The sequence below is a fragment of the Bombina bombina genome, chromosome 4, assembly GCF_027579735.1.
Source record: "Bombina bombina isolate aBomBom1 chromosome 4, aBomBom1.pri, whole genome shotgun sequence".
In the NCBI taxonomy this organism is placed as follows: Eukaryota; Metazoa; Chordata; class Amphibia; order Anura; family Bombinatoridae; genus Bombina; species Bombina bombina.
Window position 1 is genome coordinate 1,133,047,155 of NC_069502.1, and position 23,173 is coordinate 1,133,070,327.

The 23,173-nt window shown below is 40.2% G+C and overlaps 1 protein-coding gene across 1 annotated transcript in view; it reads right to left on the reverse strand.

The window, feature by feature from the left end:
• Positions 1-23,173, reverse strand: part of GPATCH2 (G-patch domain containing 2) — a 572,071-nt gene that overhangs the window by 533,281 nt on the left and 15,617 nt on the right. Inside the window, exon 2 of the mRNA XM_053712502.1 lies at positions 18,149-18,847. Within this exon, the coding sequence (XP_053568477.1) occupies positions 18,149-18,847 (699 nt within the window). The remainder of the gene's footprint in view (positions 1-18,148; positions 18,848-23,173) is intronic.

Below are 23,173 nucleotides of genomic sequence, written 5' to 3' on the forward strand. Positions count from 1 at the left end.
AGATCTGAGAAAGGCCAGAACGATGTCCGTATGAGCCTTTGCTTTTGAAAGGGACGACGCTTGTATTAGAATGTCGTCCAAGTATGGTACTACTGCAATGCCCCTCGGTCTTAGAACCGCTAGAAGGGACCCGAGTACCTTTGTGAAAATCCTTGGAGCAGTGGCTAATCCGAATGGGAGGGCCACAAACTGGTAATGTTTGTCCAGAAAGGCGAACCTTAGGAACTGATGATGTTCTTTGTGGATAGGAATATGTAGGTACGCATCCTTTAGATTCACGGTAGTCATAAATTGACCTTCCTGGATAGTGGGTAGAATCGTTCGAATGGTTTCCATTTTGAACGATGGTACCCTGAGAAATTTGTTTAGGATCTTTAAATCCAGAATTGGTCTGAAGGTTCCCTCTTTTTTGGGAACTACGAACAGATTTGAGTAAAATCCCATTCCTTGTTCCGTCATTGGAACTGGGTGTATCACTCCCATCTTTAGCAGGTCTTCTACACAATGTAAGAACACCTGTCTCTTTATTTGGTTTGAGGATAAGTGAGACATGTGGAACCGTCCCCTTGGGGGTAGTTCCATGAATTCTAGAAGATAACCCTGAGAAACTATTTCTAGCGTCCAGGGATCCTGAACATCTCTTGCCCAAGCCTGAGCAAAGAGAGAGAGTCTGCCCCCCACTAGATCCGGTCCCGGATCGGGGGCTACTCCTTCATGCTGTTTTGTTAGCGGTAGCAGGCTTCTTGGTCTGCTTACCCTTGTTCCAGCCTTGCATCGGTTTCCAGGCTGGTTTGGACTGTGAGGCATTACCCTCTTGCTTAGAGGATGCAGAATTAGAGGCCGGTCCGTTCCTGAAATTACGAAATAACGAAAATTAGACTTATTCTTGGCCTTGAAAGGCCAATCTTGTGGGAGGGCGTGGCCCTTTCCCCCAGTGATGTCTGAGATAATCTCTTTCAATTCTGGTCCAAAGAGAGTTTTACCCTTGAAGGGGATGTTAAGCAATTTTGTCTTGGATGATACATCCGCTGACCAAGACTTTAGCCAAAGCGCTCTGCACGCCACAATTGCAAACCCTGAATTTTTCGCCGCTAATCTAGCTAATTGCAAAGCGGCATCTAAAATAAAAGAGTTAGCCAACTTAAGTGCGTGAACTCTGTCCATAACCTCCTCATATGGAGTCTCTCTACTGAGCGACTTTTCTAGTTCCTCGAACCAGAACCACGCTGCTGTAGTGACAGGAACAATGCACGAAATGGGTTGTAGAAGGTAACCTTGCTGTACAAAAATCTTTTTAAGCAAACCTTACAATTTTTTATCCATAGGATCTTTGAAAGCACAACTATCTTCTATAGGAATAGCAGTGCGCTTGTTTAGAATAGAAACTGCCCCCTCGACCTTAGGGACTGTCTGCCATAAGTCCTTTCTGGGGTCGACCATAGGAAATAATTTCTTAAATATAGGAGGGGGAACAAAAGGTATGCCGGGCTTCTCCCACTCCTTATTCACTATGTCCGCCACCCGCTTGGGTATAGGAAAAGCGTCGGGGTGCACCGGAACCTCTAGGAACTTGTCCATCTTGCATAATTTTTCTGGAATGACCAAGTTGTCACAATCATCCAGAGTAGATAACACCTCCTTAAGCAGTGCGCGGAGATGTTCTAATTTAAATGTCACAACATCAGGTTCAGCCTGTTGAGAAATTTTTTCTGAATCTGAAATTTCCCCATCTGACAAAACCTCCCTCATGGCCCCTTCAGATTGGTGTGAGGGTATGACAGAACAATTATCATCAGCGCCCTCCTGCTCTTCAGTGTTTAAAACAGAGCAATCGCGCTTTCTCTGATATGCAGGCATTTTGGATAAAATATTTGCTATGGAGTTATCCATTACAGCCGTCAATTGTTGCATGGTAATAAGCATTGGCGCGCTAGAAGTACTAGGGGCCTCCTGCGTGGGCAAAACTGAGGAATCTTCTTGGGCAATTTCATTATTTGTGGCAGTACTGTCCTTACTTTGTTTGGACGCTATGGCACAATTATCACACAATTTTGAAGGGGGAGACACATTGGCTTTCATACATATAGAACATAGCTTATCTGAAGGCACAGACATGTTAAACAGGCTTAAACTTGTCAATAAAGCACAAAAACCGTTTTAAAACAAAACCGTTACTGTCTCTTTAAATTTTAAACAGAGCACACTTTATTACTGAATATGTGAAAATATATGAAGGAATTGTTCAAAATTTACCAACATTTCACCACAGTGTCTTAAAGCATTAAAAGTATTGCACACCAATTTACAGAGCTTTAACCCTTAAAATAACGAAACCGGAGCCGGTTACAGATTTAACCCCTATACAGTCCCAGCTACAGCCTTTGCTGTGACTTTACCAAGCCCAGAGGGGAATACGATACCAAACGACGCCTTCTAGGAACTTTTCCAACTACTCTCAGGTCCTCACACATGCATCTGCATGTCTTGCACTCAAAAACAACTGCGCAGTAATGGCGCGAAAATGAGGCTCAGCCTACAACTGGGAAGGCCCTTCCTGACTGGAAAAGGTGTCTAACATAGTGCCTGACGTTAAAAAACGTTCCCCAAGTTTATAAGTGTGAATTATCAGCATAAAACATGTATAAAATGTCCAAATAAAGCAATCGATTTAGCACATAAAAGTGTCTACCAGTTTTATAGCCCATATTAAGCCCTTTATTCTGTTTGAGATTAAGAAAATGGCTTACCGGTCCCCATGAGGGGAAATGACAGCCTTCCAGCATTACACAGTCTTGTTAGAAATATGGCTAGTCATACCTTAAGCAGAAAAGTCTGCTGTTTCCCCCAACTGAAGTTACTTCATCTCAACAGTCCTATGTGGAAACAGCAATCGATTTTAGTTACTGTCTGCTAAAATCATCTTCCTCTCACAAACAGAAATCTTCATCTTTTTCTGTTTCAGAGTAAATAGTACATACCAGCACTATTTTAAAATAACAAACTCTTGATAGTAGAATAAAAAAACTACAACTAAACACCACATACTCTTAACCATCTCCGTGGAGATGTTGCCTGTGCAACGGCAAAGAGAATGACTGGGGTGGGCGGAGCCTAGGAGGGACTATATGGCCAGCTTTGCTGGGACTCTTTGCCATTTCCTGTTGGGGAAGAGATATTCCCACAAGTAAGGATGACGCCGTGGACCGGACACACCAATGTTGGAGAAATTAACCCCACATTTTTCTTTCATGATTCAGATAGAGCATGCAATTTTAAGCAACTTTCTAATTTACTCTTATTATCAATTTTTCTTTGTTCTCATGTTATCTTGATTTGAAAAGGCAGTAATAAAAGTTCTGAAGCCGGCCCATTTTAAGTTCAGCACCTTGGTAGAGCTTGCTGATTGGTTTGCTAAATTTAGCCACAAATCAGCAAGTGCTACCCAGGTGCTGAACAAAAAATGGTCCGGCTCTAAAGCTTACAGTACTGCTTTTTCAAATCAAGATAACATGAGAACAAAGAAAAATTGATAATAGGAGTAAATTAGAAAGGTGCTTAAATTCTCATGCTATATCTGAATCATGAATAAAAAAAATAGGTTTAGTATCCCTTTAAAAAGAACCATTTAATATATTATAATTGAATAATCAAAAAAAATAATACAATCAATGCAATAGCACTTACTGAATTTCAAATGAGCAACATATTTTTTTTTCTAAAAAAAACTAAATTCATGGTTACCTGATAAATGTATTTATTTCTTGACACGGTGAGTCCACGGATCATCAATTACTATTGGGAATATCACTCCTGGCCAGCAGGAGGAGGCAAAGTGCACCACAGCAAAGCTGTTAAGTATCACTTCCCTTCCCACAAACCCCAGTCATTGGACCGAAGGAAAAGGAGAGAAAGGAAATAACACAAGGTGCAGAGGTGCTTGAGGTTAATATAAAAAAACCTGTCTGAGAAAGCAGGGAGGGCCGTGGACTCACCGTGTCAAGAAAGAAATACATTTATCAGGTAAGCATACATTTTTGTTTTCTTTCTTAAGATACGGTGAGTCCACAGATCATCAAATACTGTTGGGAATCAATATCCAAGATAGAGGACACAGATGATAAGGGAGGGCAAGACAGGTAACCTAATCAGAAGGCACTGCAGAACCTTTCTACCAAAAGAAGCCTCAAAAGTATCAAATTTATAGAATTTAGAAAACGTTTGCAAAAAAGACCAAGTTGCAGCCCTACAAATCTGATCTACAGAGGCCTCGTTCTTAAAGGCCCAAGAAGACACCGCCCTAGTGGAGTGAGCTGTAATTCTCTAAGGAGGCTGATGTCCAGCAGTCTCATAAGCCATACGAATAACACTTCTGAACTAGAGAGAAAGAGAAGTGGCAGTAGCTTTCTGGCCTTTATGTTTACCAGAAAAGCAAACAAACAATGCAGAAGACAGACAAAAGTCCTTCGTAGCCTGCAAATAAAATTTAAGAGCCTGCACATCTAAGTTGTGCAACAAACGTTCTTTATGAGAAGAAGGATTAGGACAGAGAGAAGGAACAACAATTTCCTGATTAATATTTCTGTCTGAAACAACCTTAGGAAGAAACCCAAACTTGGTACGGAGAACAGCCTTATCTGCATGAAATATGAGATAACGAGAATCACACTGCAATGTTGAGAGTTCAGAAACCCTCAGAGCAGAAGAAATAAGAAACAAAAAACTTTCCAAGATAATAACTTAATATCGATGGAATGCATAGGCTCAAACGGAGCTTGTTGAAAAACTTTAAGAACAAGGTTAAGGCTCCAGGGTGGAGCAACTGATTTAAACACAGGCCTGAGAAAAGGATTGTACATCTGGCACATCCACCAGACGCTTGTGCAGCAGAATGGATAGACCAGAAATCTGACCCTTGAGGGTACTGACAGATAACCCCTTCTCAAGACCTTTCTGGAGAAAAGACAAGATCCTTGGAATCCTGACCTTACTTCCAGAAAATCCTTTAGACTCACACCAATAAAGATATTTACACCATATCTTATGGTAAATCCTTTTTAGTGACAGGCTTATGAGCCTGAATCATTGTCTCAATGACCGATTCGGAAAACCCACGCTTAGATAAAATTAAGAGATCAATCTCCAAGGAGTCAGCTTCAGAGAAACAAGATTTGGATGAAGGAAGGGCCCCTGAAGCAGAAGGTTTTTCCTCAGCGGAAGTTTCCACTGAGGTAGAGATGACATATCTACTAACTCCGCATACCAGATCCTGCGAGGCCACGCAGGAGCTATTAGAATCACTGATGCTCTCTCCTGCTTGATCTGATCGATTACTCGCGGAAGGAGAGCAAACGGAGGAAAGAGATATGCCAAACTGAAGTTCCAAGGAACTGCCAGAGCATCTATTAGAAAGGCTTGAGGATTTCTTGACCTCAAACCGTACTTTGGGAGCTTGTTGTTCTGACGAGAGGCCATCAGATCCAATTCTGGTAACCCCCATTTGGTTGTTAACCTGGAGAACACTTCCGGATAGAGTCTCCACTCCCCGGAATGGAAAGTCTGTCTGCTCAGAAAATCCGCTTTCCAATTGTCCACTCCTGGAATGTGGATGGCAGATAGACAGCAACTGTGAGCTTCCGCCCACAGAAAAAAAAAATCTGAGACACTTTCTTCATGGCTAAGTTCCTCCCTGGAGGTTGATGTAAGCCACAGAGGCTATGTTGTCTGACTAGAACCTGGGATAAGGACAACTGAGAGCAAACCATCAGAGCATTGTAAACGGAGAGAGAGACTTCTCCCAAGACCAAAGTGCATGCGCCTTCAACGAGTCCCAGACTGCTTCCCAGCCCAGCAGGCTGGTGTCCGCGGTCACAAACGCCCAGGAAGAGCGCCCATAACCTGACCAAGCAGCTAGCAGGCTTAACTTGCCATTCCTTATGCCACAGCCTATGTTCCCTGGGAAAAACTGACTAGCCATGGGATCATAAGCTTTTGAACTTCCAGAAAGATCCCAAACAAAACTATAGGCCCAAGCCCCAGAATTGTTTAAAACAAAATAACACCCCAGGGAACACGAATACCCCTTCTGAAAAATCAGACCTCACCGGGGAATAACCAGACTAGCCCGGAGAATGGGAACAAGATTCACTCACCAATCTCAACCCAAAAGGAAGAGAACACCCCCTACAAGAGTCCCAACACTCCAAAAAGAAGCTGGAGCACGACAGAGGCGTGCCAAGACATCTAGAGACCAAGCGAGAACCTCGAGGAGCAAAGTCACTCAAAGAGCCAGTAGAACAAAGGCTCCATATCTCCTCAGACTACGCAAGCAGAGGACCACACCCAAGGAAAAAGAATGCAGAGCATCCCAAACCCCGGTAGAACAAAAACCCCAAGCGAAGCTCGGAAAAGGAAAAAAACAAACAAAAAAAAAAAACACGGCCCTCCCCATAAAGTGGTTAAAATCGCTAAGGAGAAACGGACAAAGCCCAGAAATCTCGACCCGAGGGAAGTGAACCTCAAAAGGAACAAGTCCAAAAAGGATAATACCAAGGAGCCCCTGAAAGGCAAAACCGTCAGGGCCGGCGGCAAGGAGGCCCAGAGTCCTCCACCTCCCAACCCATGCAGGGAAGGAAACACTCCTCTGTGTCGCAGCGGAACTTCACTGAGTCCCAGCTAAAGGGGCTAACAAGGACTGAACCAATCCCCCACGCCCCCTCACAGAATGCTTAGCTGAATAACACAAATAATAATGTGAACACTCGGCGCCTCAACCAGACCAGACAGGCAAAACAGGCGCCACGTGTCTGAAATAGGCCACAAAACAGAAGGGTCCGAACCCAATCAGAACCAGCCTGAAACTCAGGGTCGCTACTGTCAAGGCCACAAACAGTTATCCCCAGGGATGGGAAATAGACAGCAAAATTATTATTTTTTTTTTTTTAAAGTTCCGTAGAAGTAAACTGTACTATCAAAAAATTGCTAGTATTGATTCCAGAAAAATTCCAGAATTAAATACATAAACATGAACTCAAATAAAAAATCATCCTAACCGGATAAACAAAAGCTAAGGCAACCCTTAGGTTATCGCCCAAGAAGAACAGACACACCTGCAGGACCTGGATAATGTTCTTTCAGCTCAGGACTAGAAAGGATACTCAATAAACAAGGCAATAAGAGGATAACTTCATCCTCATATAGCTAATTCTGCAAGCCATTCGAAGTAGAAGACTGAGAATTCCCGTATCCGTTAAGGATGAGATCCTCCAACAACGCCAGAACGTGCCTCAAAAGGAGACGAAGGCGCGCAAGTCTATAACAAAAGGCACAGCATACCCTCGCTGGAGCAGAAGACGACCCCAAAGTTTGACCCCCTGAAGCCTCAGGGACAGTCGTTCCCCCCCCCCCCCTGATTTCTGAGCAGGCCATCCCATGCCTGAAGAGCCCCGGTCAACGGAACACATACAATATCGCAAGCACACTTCTGGTAGCTGCAGATGAACCAGCGCAATAATAATGGACATGCGAAAACGGGCCATAACGTCCGGGGGGGAACAAGCCACCTTCCAGAGAAGGATAAGCAAAATCTTGGTTACCTGCATGTGTAGTAAGCTTAGGTGGTAGGGAACTCGTCACTCGGGGAACGGGTCCCCCAGAGACCGATGGCTCAGCGGCTCCTTGAATCCCCGATCCCGAGGAATTCAGCAATCTAAAACGGCATTCTGAACATAACTGAGGGCATGTTTAACCTGGGCCAATTCGTATTCCTCACGAGAAATAGACTGAGTCAGAGACGTTCATCTCTCCATTATCAGAATCCTCCATAACTGGGATATTGAATACAAAAAGCGGACCAAATAAGAAAAGTAAACGGCACCTGACACGCACAATGGCTGGGGCACTCACAACCTCCTAGGACCCAACACCAGCGGACCAAAAATGTTCCGTCGCCACACGGCCAGGAATGCGTAAATGGAGTCAAAACGTGACCACACCCGGTCACCAGGTGCCCTGTGCGGTCCAGAAAAGGAGCGCTCTGGGAAAATTTTTTTGTTAAAAGCAAGAGGATAAATCAAAAGTACTTCAGCGCAACAATATACAATAATACAATGAGGTATTCAAGTCTCTGAGTATTTATATTCTATAGTCCTTAGATGTATATGGTATACAGTGCAGTAAGAGGTAATATGAGGTTGATATGACTGATAAATAGTTGTCTCAATCTTATGGGCACAGAGACGGAGAAAGCGACTAAGAGATTCCGTATCCCCCAGCAGATCCTGTATCCCTGCTCTCCCGCACTAGCATTCAGCTATGTACCCGCCCCTTCCTTTCGCACAGCCTCTCTCTCCTGTGTGGTTTAAGGTGTTTTAAGAAGATTTTCAGAACTACAAATTGGAGACCAGAGGATATACACAGTAAAGATACCATACTCCTGGGAGACACCAAGGCAAGACACCAAAGAAGGATTTGGAAGTTTCTGACAAGTGCCATATGCAAGATTTCAGAGAAAGAAAGTTTCTACTCCAAGAAGGTGCTACAGACGATAACAACCTCAGATCAAGGGCTAAATCATCATCAGTTCCTTTGTGAGCATACATTACCTCATAAGATTGAGGTAATAGAATAGAATATAAATACTCAGAGACTTAAATACCTCATTGTATTATTGTATATTTTTGCACTGAAGTACTTTTGATTTATCCTCTTGCTTTTAATGTATGTATATGTATATGTATATATATATATATATATATATATATATATATATATATATATATATATATATATATATATATATATATATATATATATATAAATTAAGATAATAATCTAACAAACAAATGTATATGTAACCTATGTAACATAGCATACAAATCAGCCCAATCCCACTCCAAGTATAAGCAGGTCGACATTGGGACGTTTATTTACACAGACCTTAAATAATAGGAAATCCAAAACATGAAGATTCTAGCTGACGTTAACATACAGTTTTAATACCAAAAAGCAGCCCAACACAGATTGATTCTCTATACAAGCCTGCCGGTCCGTTCTCCATCGGAGAAGGAGCCTAGGTCACATGAGCGCCACAGAAATATCCTAAAAATGGTGCCGCTCCGATCCTCCAAGAAAGAGGTGGAGCCCTAAGGACTGCAAGAAGGTGCGCTGACTAAAAATGGCGCGATGATACAGAGCTATGATTCCTTTAGCGATTTCAAGCCACTCCACTATCTGGACTGAGTTGAAAATTTAATGTATTTGATAAAACCTTATGGAAGAAACATAGGGGACTTAAACAATGTTTAACATACAATCACTTGTAATGCTCTTCGCAAGTACTTTGTGAGAAACAGCAGAGGAGAAAACCTTTGCTCCTTTCATGAAAGGGAAAATGGCGCCGGTTGTAACAGGGACAGAGTCTAACACACCTTCAGAGCAGAAACCTGGACACCAGATCACAATAACAGAAAGCGATCAAACTTAAGCCCCAAAAAGTCTCTTACAACCGCTCTTGCACAACAAAAAAAAACTCATGTAACTGTAAATCCCTTAAGCACCGCCAAAATGGAAAAAGTTTCTCTCCCATCTGACATAAGTGCCTGCACACTGCCATATTAACATCCTAGCTAGGATATAATGTGTCCCAAGAAAATCTGAAGATCCTTAAAAGTGCAAAGCCTCCCCTACTTTAGAAGACAAAAGGCACTTACCTGCATCTAGCTGGCCAGCAGGAGGACAGCTCACCCGCGTGAGAGGAAGCCACTCCTCACAGAGGCCTGTAGAAAAAAGAAAGATCAGAATAAACCTATTCTGGCTTTCTGTACTAGGGCAGCAAAGTATTAGGAAAACGCAGCAAGGCCCACCTTACAAGTGCCTAACCGCTTTAAAGCCACCACTGCCCTACTGAAGAGACTAACATGGAGTACAGCTAAACCCAGTTTGACAGGGAAGATCAGAGCAAGCCTGCTCTGGCTTTAAAATAAAACAAATCTTGATAGAAGAATCTTAATCAGACACCTAAAACTTCACCTCCTCCTTGCACTGAAGGCAAAGAGAATTACTGGGGGTTGTGGGAAGGGAAGTAATACTTAACAGCTTTGCTGTGGTGCTCTTTGCCTCCTCCTGCTGGCCAGGAGTGATATTACCAACAGTATTTGATGATCCGTGGACTCACCGTGTCTTAAGAAAGAAACATAATTTATACTTTCTTTTCTCTTTCATTCGGGATGAGGAGAGTCCATAGGTGTCCATAATGTGTGATATACTTCCCGCCACCAGGTGGAGGTCAAGAACCCTCACAAGAGTTTTTAATCCCACCTACCTCCACTCCCTCTCCAGTTAATGTATAGCTGAGCAGAGGAGAGAGGTAGAAAAAAGTAGGAAAGATAGATAAGAAAGCAGGGTTAAGAGGTGCAAATAAGAACATTCACCCAGATTCAACAAAAATAGTGAAGGTCCTATGGAAATAAATAAATTTATCGCTAAGTATAAATTCTGTTTTCTTTCGTAAGATGAGGAGCGTCCATAGGTGACCACAACATGTGGGATACAATACCCAAGCTGAGAGTCCATGTTAAGGAAAGTGGGACAAAGAAAGGACAGTTCCTATTTGCCAGACACTGCGGCCTAAAGGACTTTCCTGCCAGATCCAGCTTCGGAAGAAGCATAAATATCAAAATAGTAAATTTAGAAAAAAGGCATGAAGAAAAGACCAAGTTTCCGCCTTCCAAATCTGTTCCAATGAGGGCTCATTCTTGAAGGCCAAAGAAGTAGATACAGATCTAGTAGAATGGACAATACCTCTTTTTGGAGGCATTTTTCCCGCAACCAAAAAAGCTTAACATATTTTCTGCTTCAGCCATAATGCTAAAACCACCAATAATGTAGCTTTTCGACACTTCCTGGTACCTGAAAAGTGGACAAAAAAATAGAGGTCTGTCTAAAATCCTTAGTAGCCTGAAGATAAAATTTTAAGGTTCTAAACAAATCTAATTTATGAGAAACTGGCAAGAAAAAGACGACGGCACTACTAACGCTGTGTCCCACTGGTTTTCGGATTTCTTCTCAGAATATGAGAAATACCAATAGTATTTAGGGAGACTGGGTGCTGTACATAGGGAAAGACGAACTAGCAAATATCAATTGCAGTGAGCAATTGCAAGGATGTACTTGAGTAGCACTCACCAGCAAACAATCTATTTAGGTCCAATGCTACCATAGGTAAGGAGGCCCCGAGAAGGGCGAATAAAACTTAACTTTTATTACATTGGTTAAAATCTTTACAACACATTAAAATTCCCAAACAGTGTGAGGTGAGGGAATGCTGCTCCAAGGAAGGAGTTAACAAATTATATATTCAGGGTAAATTCTGAGGAGAATATCCTCACTATTGTGGGGTGCTACAATGTACCTCGGGTGTCACCCTTTTATATAAGATGCTGAGTTATATCTCAGGTGTAGCTGATCCACCAATAGTTGTGTCAGTCCTCAGTGTGAGAGGTGTGAATAATAATATTAAGGACCCAGACTGTAACTGTCCCCGCTTGCTATTTGCCACTCTTATGTTTGAAAAATAGAATAGAATTACCACCTTACTGATTGTATTGGGGGGACTGTCAGCTGCATCATACTGGGTTAGGTAGATATTGTTGTATTGGGAGGCGGTATCTGTAAGGCGATATAGCACGCCTTTTTAGAGAAATCGTTATACCCACTTATATACGTGGGTTCAAAAGTATTCCCCTACTTGTAGGGATAATCAGATTAGGCGTACTCCAGTATTAGTCTGATATTGCAAATATTCTGTACTTGTGTGTGGATAGCTCTGTAGGTTAATTCAAATTGTTTATGGGTGCCAACAAATGTTAATGGAATTCCATACAGAGAGCTAGATATACATATAAATCCGGTACAATATTAGTTTATTTAATAATGGATGAAATACTTCGTGCAAGCTAATATATGTTATGGTGTGCAGTGCTTATACTCATGTAATGACGCTTAGTATCTAGGTGAGAGCCTTTATGACGAAAACGGGCAGAGCTCAGCTGTAGAATGACAGTTGTGGTATTCAAACAAGATTGCTTTACTTGATACTGACCTCCTATGTGTCAGAGTTGCTAATTTATACAACTGTGATGTCAGATTACTGCCCCTACTTGGTTATGTGTACACAGGCTTTCGTAGCGTCAGGGATACACCTATAGATTCCTTTACATAAGGTTAAAGTTAACAGTATACATCGCCAGTAATTACTGTCTATATTGACCCCCAGATTTGGTCTAATATTTCTCCTCTGTAAATATTATATGCTGGTTTGGGAGTGTATAGCTTATTTAACCGGAAGGCTATCTGTGGTTACCGTTAATGGAGTAGCAGAACGGTTATTTTAGCCTTGATAGTAAAATTGGTATTGCCGTTAAGCCTCCCCAGCTTATAATATAAATAAATGGATCACTTAATATTCTGGGTTAAGGTAGCTGTAAAGCCCTTTTACCATAATATACTAATTCGTATGTCTATTTTTTTAAGGTAGCGATTAGTAAGGTGCTGATACAAATAATTAGCAGCTTGTATATAGCTAGAGGATCTCGATTGCACACACTTTCTCACACATATACCATTTTAAATTATATTCTAGTTAGACATTCATACACCAAGTCACACTGTTTGTTTTAAGTTAAAAAGGAGAAAAGTTCTCCAGCTGCCCTGACATGTTTCACCACAAAGGCTTTGTCAAAGGAAGTTCTCAAAAGATACAACCTTCAGAAGAAAATTATATTTAGTTCAAAGAACTGACATAAACACAATAAAGGCCTGAAAGTTCAGAAACTCGTCTAGCTGAAGAGATGACTAGAAGAAAGAGAACCTTCCAAGACAAAAAAAAAAATATAGGTCCAACTTATGCATAGGTTCAAAGGGAGGACCTTGCAAAACAGATAGAAACAGATTCAAATTACAAGGTGGAGAAATAGGCCTAATAAAAAGGGGGAATTCTCACTACGGCTTGTACAAAAGTTTGAACACCAGGAAACTTTGCCAACGCTTATGAAACAAAACAGACAAGGCTGATATCTGAACTTTGAAGGAACTAACCGATTAACCTTTCTCCAGACCATCCTGAAGAAAGGGAATTATTCTGGGAATTCTAAAAGGATTTCCTAGAAAAACCTCTAGAAGAACACCAGAGAAAATATGTTTTCCAAACTTTATGATAAATCTTCTGTGTGACCGGTTTCCTGGCTTGCAGAAGTGTGGGGATCACAGAATCTGAGAAACCTCTACTCTTGAGGACAAATTCAGAGATCTGAGATCCTGATGATGCAATGGACCTTGAGCGAGCAGATCTTCCCTGAGAGAAAGAGTCAAAGGAGGGGAGGATGAAATCTGGGTGAGATCCATATACCAACTTCTACAGGGCCACGCCGGAGCTATGAGAATTACTGTAGTTGATTCCGGGTTGATCCTTGCAAATGGCTCATGGAAGCAGAACCAATAGAGGAAATATATAGGCCAGTTGAAAGGACAGAATAGAGCATCTATCATTTGAGATCTTGCATCTCCTGACCTGGCACAATAAACAGTAAGTTTGAGCATCATAAGGTCTATTTCTGAAAAAAAAAAAAAACATCTCAGGGCTAATTGATCGTACACGTCCTGAAAAATAAAAAAATTCCTGTCTGAGAAGGGGCCAACTATGGAGAGCTCGAAGAATCGCACAAGGTTCTAGGATGTTGATAGGTAACCTCGCCTCCTGAGGAGACCACACTCCCTGCACCCTCCAGAACTCCCAAACAGTTCCCCAAGCAATTAGGCTTGCATCTGTAGTGACCACGGTCCAGGTAGGCCAAATAAATGAGGCTCCAAGGGTCAAATAAGAGCTGTCCCTCCACCATGAGAATATTTAACTGATGTACTGAGCTCTATTTGCTGTTCCAGATGAAAGAAATCCTTAGACCACTGTTGAAGCATGGATAACTGAGGGGGACAAAGATGAAAACGAGCAAAAGATGAGTCAGACTCCGCTACCATAAGACCCACTACTTCCATGCACTGTGATACAGATCCGAAATAATTAGACTGTAGAGAACAAAAGGCCTCCTGCAGTTTATCATCACTCCCAGAAAGACTACCTTTGTAGCTGGGGAAAAAGAACTCTTGGAAACATTGATGTTCAATACATTTTCCGGAAAGAAGGAAATCACTTTCTTGGTATGAGAAGATGACAGAGAAAGACTAGTCTTGGATCAAGATGTCGCCCAAATAAGGAGCAATGGAGATTTCCTATGTTCTGATCACTGCTAACATAGTCCCTAAAAGCTTTGTGAAGATACGATGGGCAGTGGCTAAAACAAAAAGGTAGAGCCACAAACTGGTAATGTTTGTTGAGAAAAGAACATGTTAGAAACTGGAAATGGTCTCTGTGAATTGGGATGTGTAGATAAGAATCCTTCAAATCTATGGTTGTCATAAATTGACACTTTTGAACCAGGGGCAAAATGGTGTGGAGGGTTTCCATCTTGAATTAAAGTGAAAGTAAAGTTATAGTCTTTTGAACACTTCTTATTTTTCCTTAGGTCCTTAATGTAGTTGCTAAATTATTTTTTAGATAATTGCTTTATTTTTCTAAATATAATATAAATCTAATTCCTTATCATTTGTCTCCCGACTCCTCCCCAGCCATACTTCCTTCTTCTGGAACTTGTGACGTCTTCAGCGGTCCCACCCGCTCTTTCCGTGTCACAAATGCAAGTTCACAAATCTGATAACTATTAAGAATTTAAATGCGCATGTGCTACTTGCCAATGTTGCCGTAAACTGCGCATGAGCTAATTGCCTTGCCGATGCTGCCATCCACTGTGCATGCGCTTATCACGGATACCTTTTTTGCAACTGGCGTTGACGCATGTGCAAAACTGGCGCATGCGGGAAACGGGAGTGCATCTTGATCGGGATCGCAATAAAATTTGAATAGCGCATGCGCAGATGAGAATGGGGGCGGATGACGTGGAGTCACGGCCACCTAACGGCCAGAATCTCAATTGGATAAGAGGACAACGTGATCTTTAGGTAAAAAAAAAAAATACACTTATACGGGTTGAATGTGTGAAGCTTTAGGGATAGATATATAACAGGGAAAACTCGATTTTGGCTACAAATGATAAAAAAATTATGAAAGTCCCATTGGTTTTACTAAAATAATGCTAATTCTCTGAAGAAGCGCATGTGACATGCGCGAAACATGTCACATAATTTAAGCTGTTCCTGCTAAACTACTACTCAGAAGAATAAACTCTACTGCACTGGCTATCAATCCAGATCTGTTCTCTTTTTTTCTCCTGTCTAAAATTACGCTATACTACATTGACAAGAGAGTAACTTTACCTTCACTTTAAGGAACTTGGACAAATTTGTTCAGGGTCTTTAGATCCAGAATGTCCTCCTGCTTTGGGACAATAAATAGGTTGGAATAGAACCCTTTTCCTGTTGAGAGGCTGGGACAAGTTGCAGTACTCTTAAAGTCCCTAAATGCCAAGCACATTGATTAAAGGCAGCTGCCTATAGAGGATCCTTTGAAACGTGAGACAAATATAACCGTTCCCAGAGGAGGCATAATGCGAAATCCTATGCAGTAACCATGGGATATAATGTTGAGAACCCTGGGATCCTGAACTTATCTGCACCAGGCCTTCTGAAACAGAAATAATCTGCCCCCCTACCAGAGAATCTTCTGGACAGGGGGCTGTCCCTTCATGCAGAATTCTCACTGGAGTTGGGCTTCTTGGTTTGTTTATTCTTGGACTAGGAAGATCCTGGCTTCTAGTAAGTTTTGGAGGAGTCAGACTTCTGATTGGAAGAGGAATACTGGTCTCTGGCAGATTGAAAGGAACAAAAACGATTAGTTTGATTATATTTTCCCTTAGATTTCTTGTCCTGTGAAAAAAAGGCTCCTTTACTTTCAGTAACAGTTTTAATGACAGAGTCTAACTCTGATACAAAAAGCAATTTACCCTCAAAGGGAATTGACAAGAGTCTATTCTTAGAGACCGTATCAGCTGACCAGGATTTAAACCATAAAGCACTCCATAATAGAACAGCAATGGATATATTTTTAACAACAATTTTAATTATGTCAAATACTGCATTACACATTAAATAATTAGACATCTTAAGGACATTAATGCAGTTACAGATATCCTCAGATGACTGTTCAGGAAGCATCTGAGAGAATTGCACTAACAAAATGCTGCAGTGGCCACACAAGGGATTGCTACTGCTGGTCTAAGTTGAAGAGCTGATTGAGAAATTCATTTCCTCAGCAAAGACTCCAATTTGCGGTCCATTAGTTCCTTAAACAAGGAACTATCCTCCATAGGGATAGTCGTGCATTTTGCTTGATTGGAAATAGCTCCATCCACCTTAGGAACCGCTTCCCAGGCTGAGGGATTCTTTTGTGAAAGAGGATACATCTTCTTGAACCGGTTAGAAGGAGTATAAGGAATTCCTGGTCTCTTCCATTCTTTAAGCAATATAGTTTGTAACCAAGTCTGGAGCTTCAAAAGCCTTAGGTACTTTTGGCAGAGCTTTGAAAACCTGATATAACATATTTACAGGTTTTGGAATTTCTGTAGTCTGTTATAACATTTCTAAGGTCTTCACACGTTCTTGCAGCAGGAAACAAATATGATCCACTCTAAATCTGAACGACTTAGTATCTTCTGAGGAAATTTCACTCTCAGAAAGGGACTCCGAGTCAGAGGTTTGTAAACTAGGTGATAACAGAGCAAGATGTTCAGTCCCCTGTGACTGGGGGGGGTGAGATAAAATTTCCAGATTTAAGTTTGAGCCTCCTTGGTCTGGAAATGACCGCTAACAGCTCTGTCATAGTTCTATGTAAGGTATTCTTGAACCCAGGTGAAAAATCAGTGCTATCATATAAACAGGTATGGGCATTAGAATTATGGCTTGGGAAATGGAAATGTTGAACACAATTAGCATACAAATGGTTAATTTGGTCCACTGGAACAGTTTTGCAAAAAAAAAAAAAAAAAAACACAGGACAAATTAACAGCATTTGTTTCCCGAAGGTTCCCTCTAATGGGTCAGACATATTAAAACTTTGAGCCATAGGATAGCAACCACTAAAATGGTATTTTACTTATTTATTTTATCATTGCAGATTAAATTTCTGTAGATTTTATCTAATTAGTAATATTTTGGCACATTTATTTTTATTTTTACATTAAAAAGATGCATTTGCCTCTATCTTTTTCAAAACAAATTACAAATGTATAAAAAAACATTACCTTAAAATGATTGTAAAGTTGAATTATTTACTATCCACTGTTCTTTTTAAAAATAATTTACCATTGCATTATGGTAAACATCCCTCCGATTCTCTGCCCGCATCTCCTACTGTAATTTAGTACACCAATGACAAATCCGGTTTCCTCCAATCAATGCGTGCCCCATTTGGCGTCCAGCTCGTGGGACACGCATCACCTACTGTGCTAAATACAGTAGGTGATGCAGCCGGAGGATCAGCAGTATGTTTACCATAACGCAATGGTAAGTATTTTTAAAAAGAAGAGTCGTAAAGTTTAATGAATTAAAGTGCCGCAGTTTTTCAGATTATTTTTAGATGCTGGGCAGTAATTAAACTTTACAATCACTTTAAATGTCCCTTAAATAAATTAAAGGGACAGTCTACACAAGAATTTTTATTTTTTTCAAAGATAGATAATCTCTGTATTCCCAAGTTTTGCATAACCAACACAGTTATATTAATATACATTTTACCTCTGTGATTACATTGTATCTAAGCATCTTCTGACAGCCCCCTGATCACGACTTTTTATTTACTATCTATTGACTTGCATTTTAGCCAATAAGTGCTGTGTTGTGCTGCCTCTTTAATAACTCCACGTAGGAGAGAACAATGTTATCTATATGGCCCACAATTTTGGTGTTGCCTGTCCCTTTAATTCAGATATAACACATATTTCCTTATAACTGTAGATTTTCATAATTTCAATCCAAACAATTTAGTTTCTTCCTTTTTAACCTCTGAAATGGCACAAATAAATTCTAAATTACACAAACAATAGTTCACTTTTAATACAATATAAGAAATTAACAAAAGAAAAACAACCTGTCACTCATATTCTCATCCGAGCCCTTCTGCTCTTCATATTCCATTTTATCTTTATTTGTGTGACTCAGCTCCTCTCCTTCCACAACAACTCCCTCGTCTGGAACCTCAGGTCCATTCCTTGGAAATGCAATTTTCCTTTTTTTAACTTTACTTTTAGTAATCTCAAGGTGTTGGTAATGCCTCAAGTCATTATCCATTGCTTGATCGCGGCTTTGTGATAGAGTCAGCATACTAGTGACCTCTGCTGGTGGATCTATTGACATCCGCTTCACCTTTCTCCTTCTCCGTAAGGTCCTGCTCCCCAAAGTATCTGCAACCAAGTCTGACTCATGCCAGAGGGGCCTTTTACTCCGCATATTGTTTATGTTTGACGATGGTCTCCTCTTTGCAAGTAACAACTGGTCATCCGAGTCGCTGTCTTTTTTATTACTTAAACATTCTCTGTAATCCTTGTTCTGTTCTTCAAGGCTGGAATCTGAGCCATCGCTTAATCCATGCCCCGTTTCCCATGGATGATGAGTGTTGTCTGATCTCCTCTTCCTTCCTCTTCTCTTTCTCGCTTGCCTTTTCAGGAGGCAGGAGATGCTGCGGGAATGATCACCTGTGTCAGCAAAACATCCTCTGGCCTGCTCAGAGCTCTCTTCTAGTGCCGACACCAGATCGTGGACAAGCTCTTCCATAGTCCGACTGAAATGCCTTTTGGTTAAAAAGAAAAAAAAGTTGTCAATCATTTTTATAAATACTTCTCTTTAAAGTGATAAGATAGATAGATTATATATCAGTAATTATGTACTGTGTTACAGAAGATATGCACATAAATATTTTATGAGCATTTAAAAGGGATGGTCTACTCAAGAATTTTAAAGGGACAGTCTACACCAGAATTTTTATTGTTTTAAAAGATAGATAATCCCTTTATTACCCATTCCCCAGTTTTGCATAACCAACACAGTTATAATAATATACTTTTAACCTCTGTGATTATCTTGTATATAAGCCTCTACAAACTGCCCCTTTATTTCAGTTCTTATGACAGACTTGCAGTCTAGCCAATCAGTGCCTGCTCCCAGATAACTTCACGTGCATGAGCACAGAGTTATCTATATGAAATACGCAAACTAACACCCTCTAGTGGTGAAAAAAACTCTTAAAATTCATTCTGAAAAGAGGTGGCCTTCAAGGTCTAAGAAATTAGCATATGAACCTCCTAGGTTAAGCTTTCAACTAAGAATACCAAGAGAACAAAACAAAATTGGTGATAAAAGTAAATTGGAAAATTGTTTAAAATTACATGCTCTATCTGAATCATGAAAGTTTATTTTGGCCTAGACTGTCCCTTTAATTGTTTAAAAAGATAGATACCTTTATTACCCATTCCCAGTTTTGCATAACCAAGACTTGCATTTTAGCCAATCGGTTGTGACTCCTAAGTAACTCCATGGGAGTGAGCACGTTATCTATATTGTCCACATGAACTAGTAGTGCTGTCTAGCTGTGAAAAACTGTCAAAATGCACCGAGATAAGAGGTGGCCTTCAATGGCCTAGAAATCAAAATTGCATACACTATCTGAATCATGAAAGTTTAATTTTGACTTAACTGTTTCTTTAAAAGAAGACTGTAATATGAAATATTTAATTGTGTGCAGTAAAAGAACTATGCAATATACTTTATCCTTTATTTTGTCCACCTTCCCTGTTATTTAACCCTGAATAATGGTCTAATCTCTGCTGCTGCTGCTGAAAATTAGGTAAAAATCATCTGTCATTGATCTAAAAAAGTTAGTTAGAAACACTAAATACACATTTTACTATAAATAAAGTCTAAAAACCATACATAAAAATGATGAAGTCTGGTTGCTATTATTGCTAATGATGCTTACAATTCCAAAACACAATACAAAAAAATTATTATTTAAAACAACTACATTTTTTAATATTTTTAGAAATGGAGAAAGGATTAAGTAGCAATATCTCTATTTTTGCATATGATACAAAGCTGTGTAAGACGGTTAGGTCTGTGGAGGATGTAACTGATTTGAAAGTGAATTTACAAAAATTGGATGAATGGGCTGTTATATGGCAAATGAGATTTAAAATTAGTAAAATGTTAGGTTCTACATTTTGGATGTAAAAATATGCAGGCTACCTATTATTTAAATACGACTAGACTTAGCAAAACAGGGTGAAAACAATTAAGGTGTACTTATAGCTAAAATCATATATACATACACACATATAATATATATAGATTATTGTTTTGGAGTAGGGTGTAAGAAGTCAATGGAGCAAAAATGTGCAAGAAACCTAAGGGGTAAAATGTGAACATGCACGCAATATTCTAACTTGGCTTTTTGCGGTAGTCGGGTTAGCCTGCAAACGAAAACCATTTACTTTCAACTCATAACACGAGTGCTACGCAACGAGCACAAAAAGACGAACTTCTAGTGCAGTTAACGCTTGAGCGGAGCATTAATTAGTGTTCCCTTGTAATCTGGCCCTTTATAAGTTTATTAAATTGATAGTAAACTTATATCAGTAAATACACATTCTAAACGTGTAAGTTAAAGACATTTTGACAAAAACAACATTTTTAAAAGTTTATTTTTTTCTATTTCATTACAGTGATAGCAATCCTGTGGGGCTTAAACACAGTGTTCTCCCCAGGACCTTTTTTTAATCGGTGCACCACCCGGCTGATTATACTGACCACCCGGTTAAACATTTTTAAAATATTTGAAAGTATTAAACTGCCCCCACTCGGGTACTTAAAGGGACAGTATACACTCATTTTCATATAACTGCATGTAATAGACACTACTATAAAGAATAAGATGCACAGATACTGATATAAAAATCCAGTATAAAATGGTTTAAAAACATACTTAGAAGCTTTCAGTTTAGCTGTGTTGAAAAGGCAGTTGGAAAGCCCACTGCAAGTGGGAAATAAGACCCCTCCCCCTTCTTTTGCATATGAAAAGACCCTTTACACAAACAGGAGCAAGCTGGAGAAGGTAGCTGACAGTATTCAAATAAAACTTTGGGCCTTGGTTAGGAGTCTGAAAATCAGAGCAATGTTCTTTAAAAATAAGCAAAATTATACATTTAAAAAAAAACAACTTTATGGGCTTTATAAATAGATCATCTACAAAACATTTATGCAAAGAAAAAAATGAGTGTATAATGGCCCTCTGAGCGCTGGGATTTTCCATCGCTAAAAATAAACTATACTTTTAGCACCCTTTTTTTTTTACTAAGTGATCAATAAAAGTCCAGTTTATTTTTAGCAATGGTAAATCATAGCATTTTTAAACACTTGGATTTAACATCACTAAAAATATACTGGACTTTTATTGATCACTTAGTAAAAAAAAGGGTGCTAAATTCAACCTGTCTGTGCTGCGGCTCCTCGCTAAAGTCAGCGCTCTTTTATCAATGAGGTGACGCTTCCACCTCTAGACCAATAGCCATGCTAGTCATCTGACAGTGTTCTGTATGTTCTGTATGCTAGCACTTCTATTGGTTTAGAGGTGGAAACGCCACCTCATTGAAAAAGAGGGATGTGCCGTGGGAGGGCGGAGTGCTGAGTTTAGCGAGGTGCCGTGGCACAGACAATGTGAGTTTAGCCCCCATTCTTTACAAAATTATCAATTCCAGTTTCTTTTTAGTGATGGTAAATACTAGTTGTTTTTTTTAAATGCTTGGATTTACCATCACTTTAAGAATGCCAACCAGCTGGCAAAAATGTGGGGAACACTGAAACACAGTTAAAATACCACTTGGGGGCCACAGAGCATTGTTTGTCTGGAGTGGACATGATCACTGAACTTTACAGAAGTGGTAACTGCATAACACATAACCCAGCTGTGTGACTATCACTACTGATTGGGTGACTGGCAGTTTCTGATCAGGACAAGCAGGGTTTGGCGGCTCCCAATTTATACATTAATTTTGTTTTTGCAGGGATTAAACACATTGCACTGCAGTGTTAAATTATAAGAATTATAGCATGTACACTATGATGTGCCTTTAATAGTTTAGAGCTTAAAAGTAGGCTTACCATCATTTTTAAAGGTGAAACTGGGACCACCTGGTGTGGTGCCAGTGGGGGTGTGGTCAGGGGCGTGGTCAAGGGACGTGGCGATTACTGGTCCTTTAAAAGTAGTAGCTTTTATGTGCGTAATGTTTTGTGGATACTCTACCCTTCCTCAGTCAAACAACAAGTGAATCACACAGTTTAAATAGACCATAACACCACCCCTAGTGAAAAAGGCACCATTACATTGTCATGGCAACCCATACACAACATTACCAAATAAATCATTCATCCAAATCTCAGATTCTAAATAATGCCAAACATCAGGCATAATTACCAATTTCATAACATAATGACAGGCATGGCATATATTTAAGTTCTGCAGGGTAATATGTGTTTTATGTGTCTAATTAAGGAACAGAACCGAATACTGATTAGGCATAAATACAACATTGACTGTAATAAGTCAAAAAGAAACACGTACCTGCTAAAGCTGTTTAAGAGGCTACTCTATACCATAACGCAGGAAATTTACAGCCAAAATGTTATTCTGCATAAAGTAAAGCAAGATCCACGCCAAAAAATCCTACCTGCCTGCACTTCCTGGTCATACCCATATGATTCCTCTAAATGTGTATCACCGGTGATGTCATCAGGGGTCAGGGGGGTGTTAAATTCTTAGAAAAATAAACCAAGTAGTAATACAAAATTAAAAAAAAAACCTATGCTGCTCACTCAGCCTTTATTACTAAATGTAAACTTTGATGGACATGAACGTTAAGCTAAGCAGGGCTGTATGTAACAAAGTACCAGCATCCAACTATGCTGGAGAGTCACAGTCCAGTCATTTTGAATAATGTGTCCGGTTTTCAGGCGGTCTGAAACCCAGAGGTGGCAACCCTACTGGGACAGAATGAACAACCGGGTGGGACACTGGGACAGCGCCTCCAAACAGGGACAATCCCAGTAAAAGTTGGACTTCTGGTAA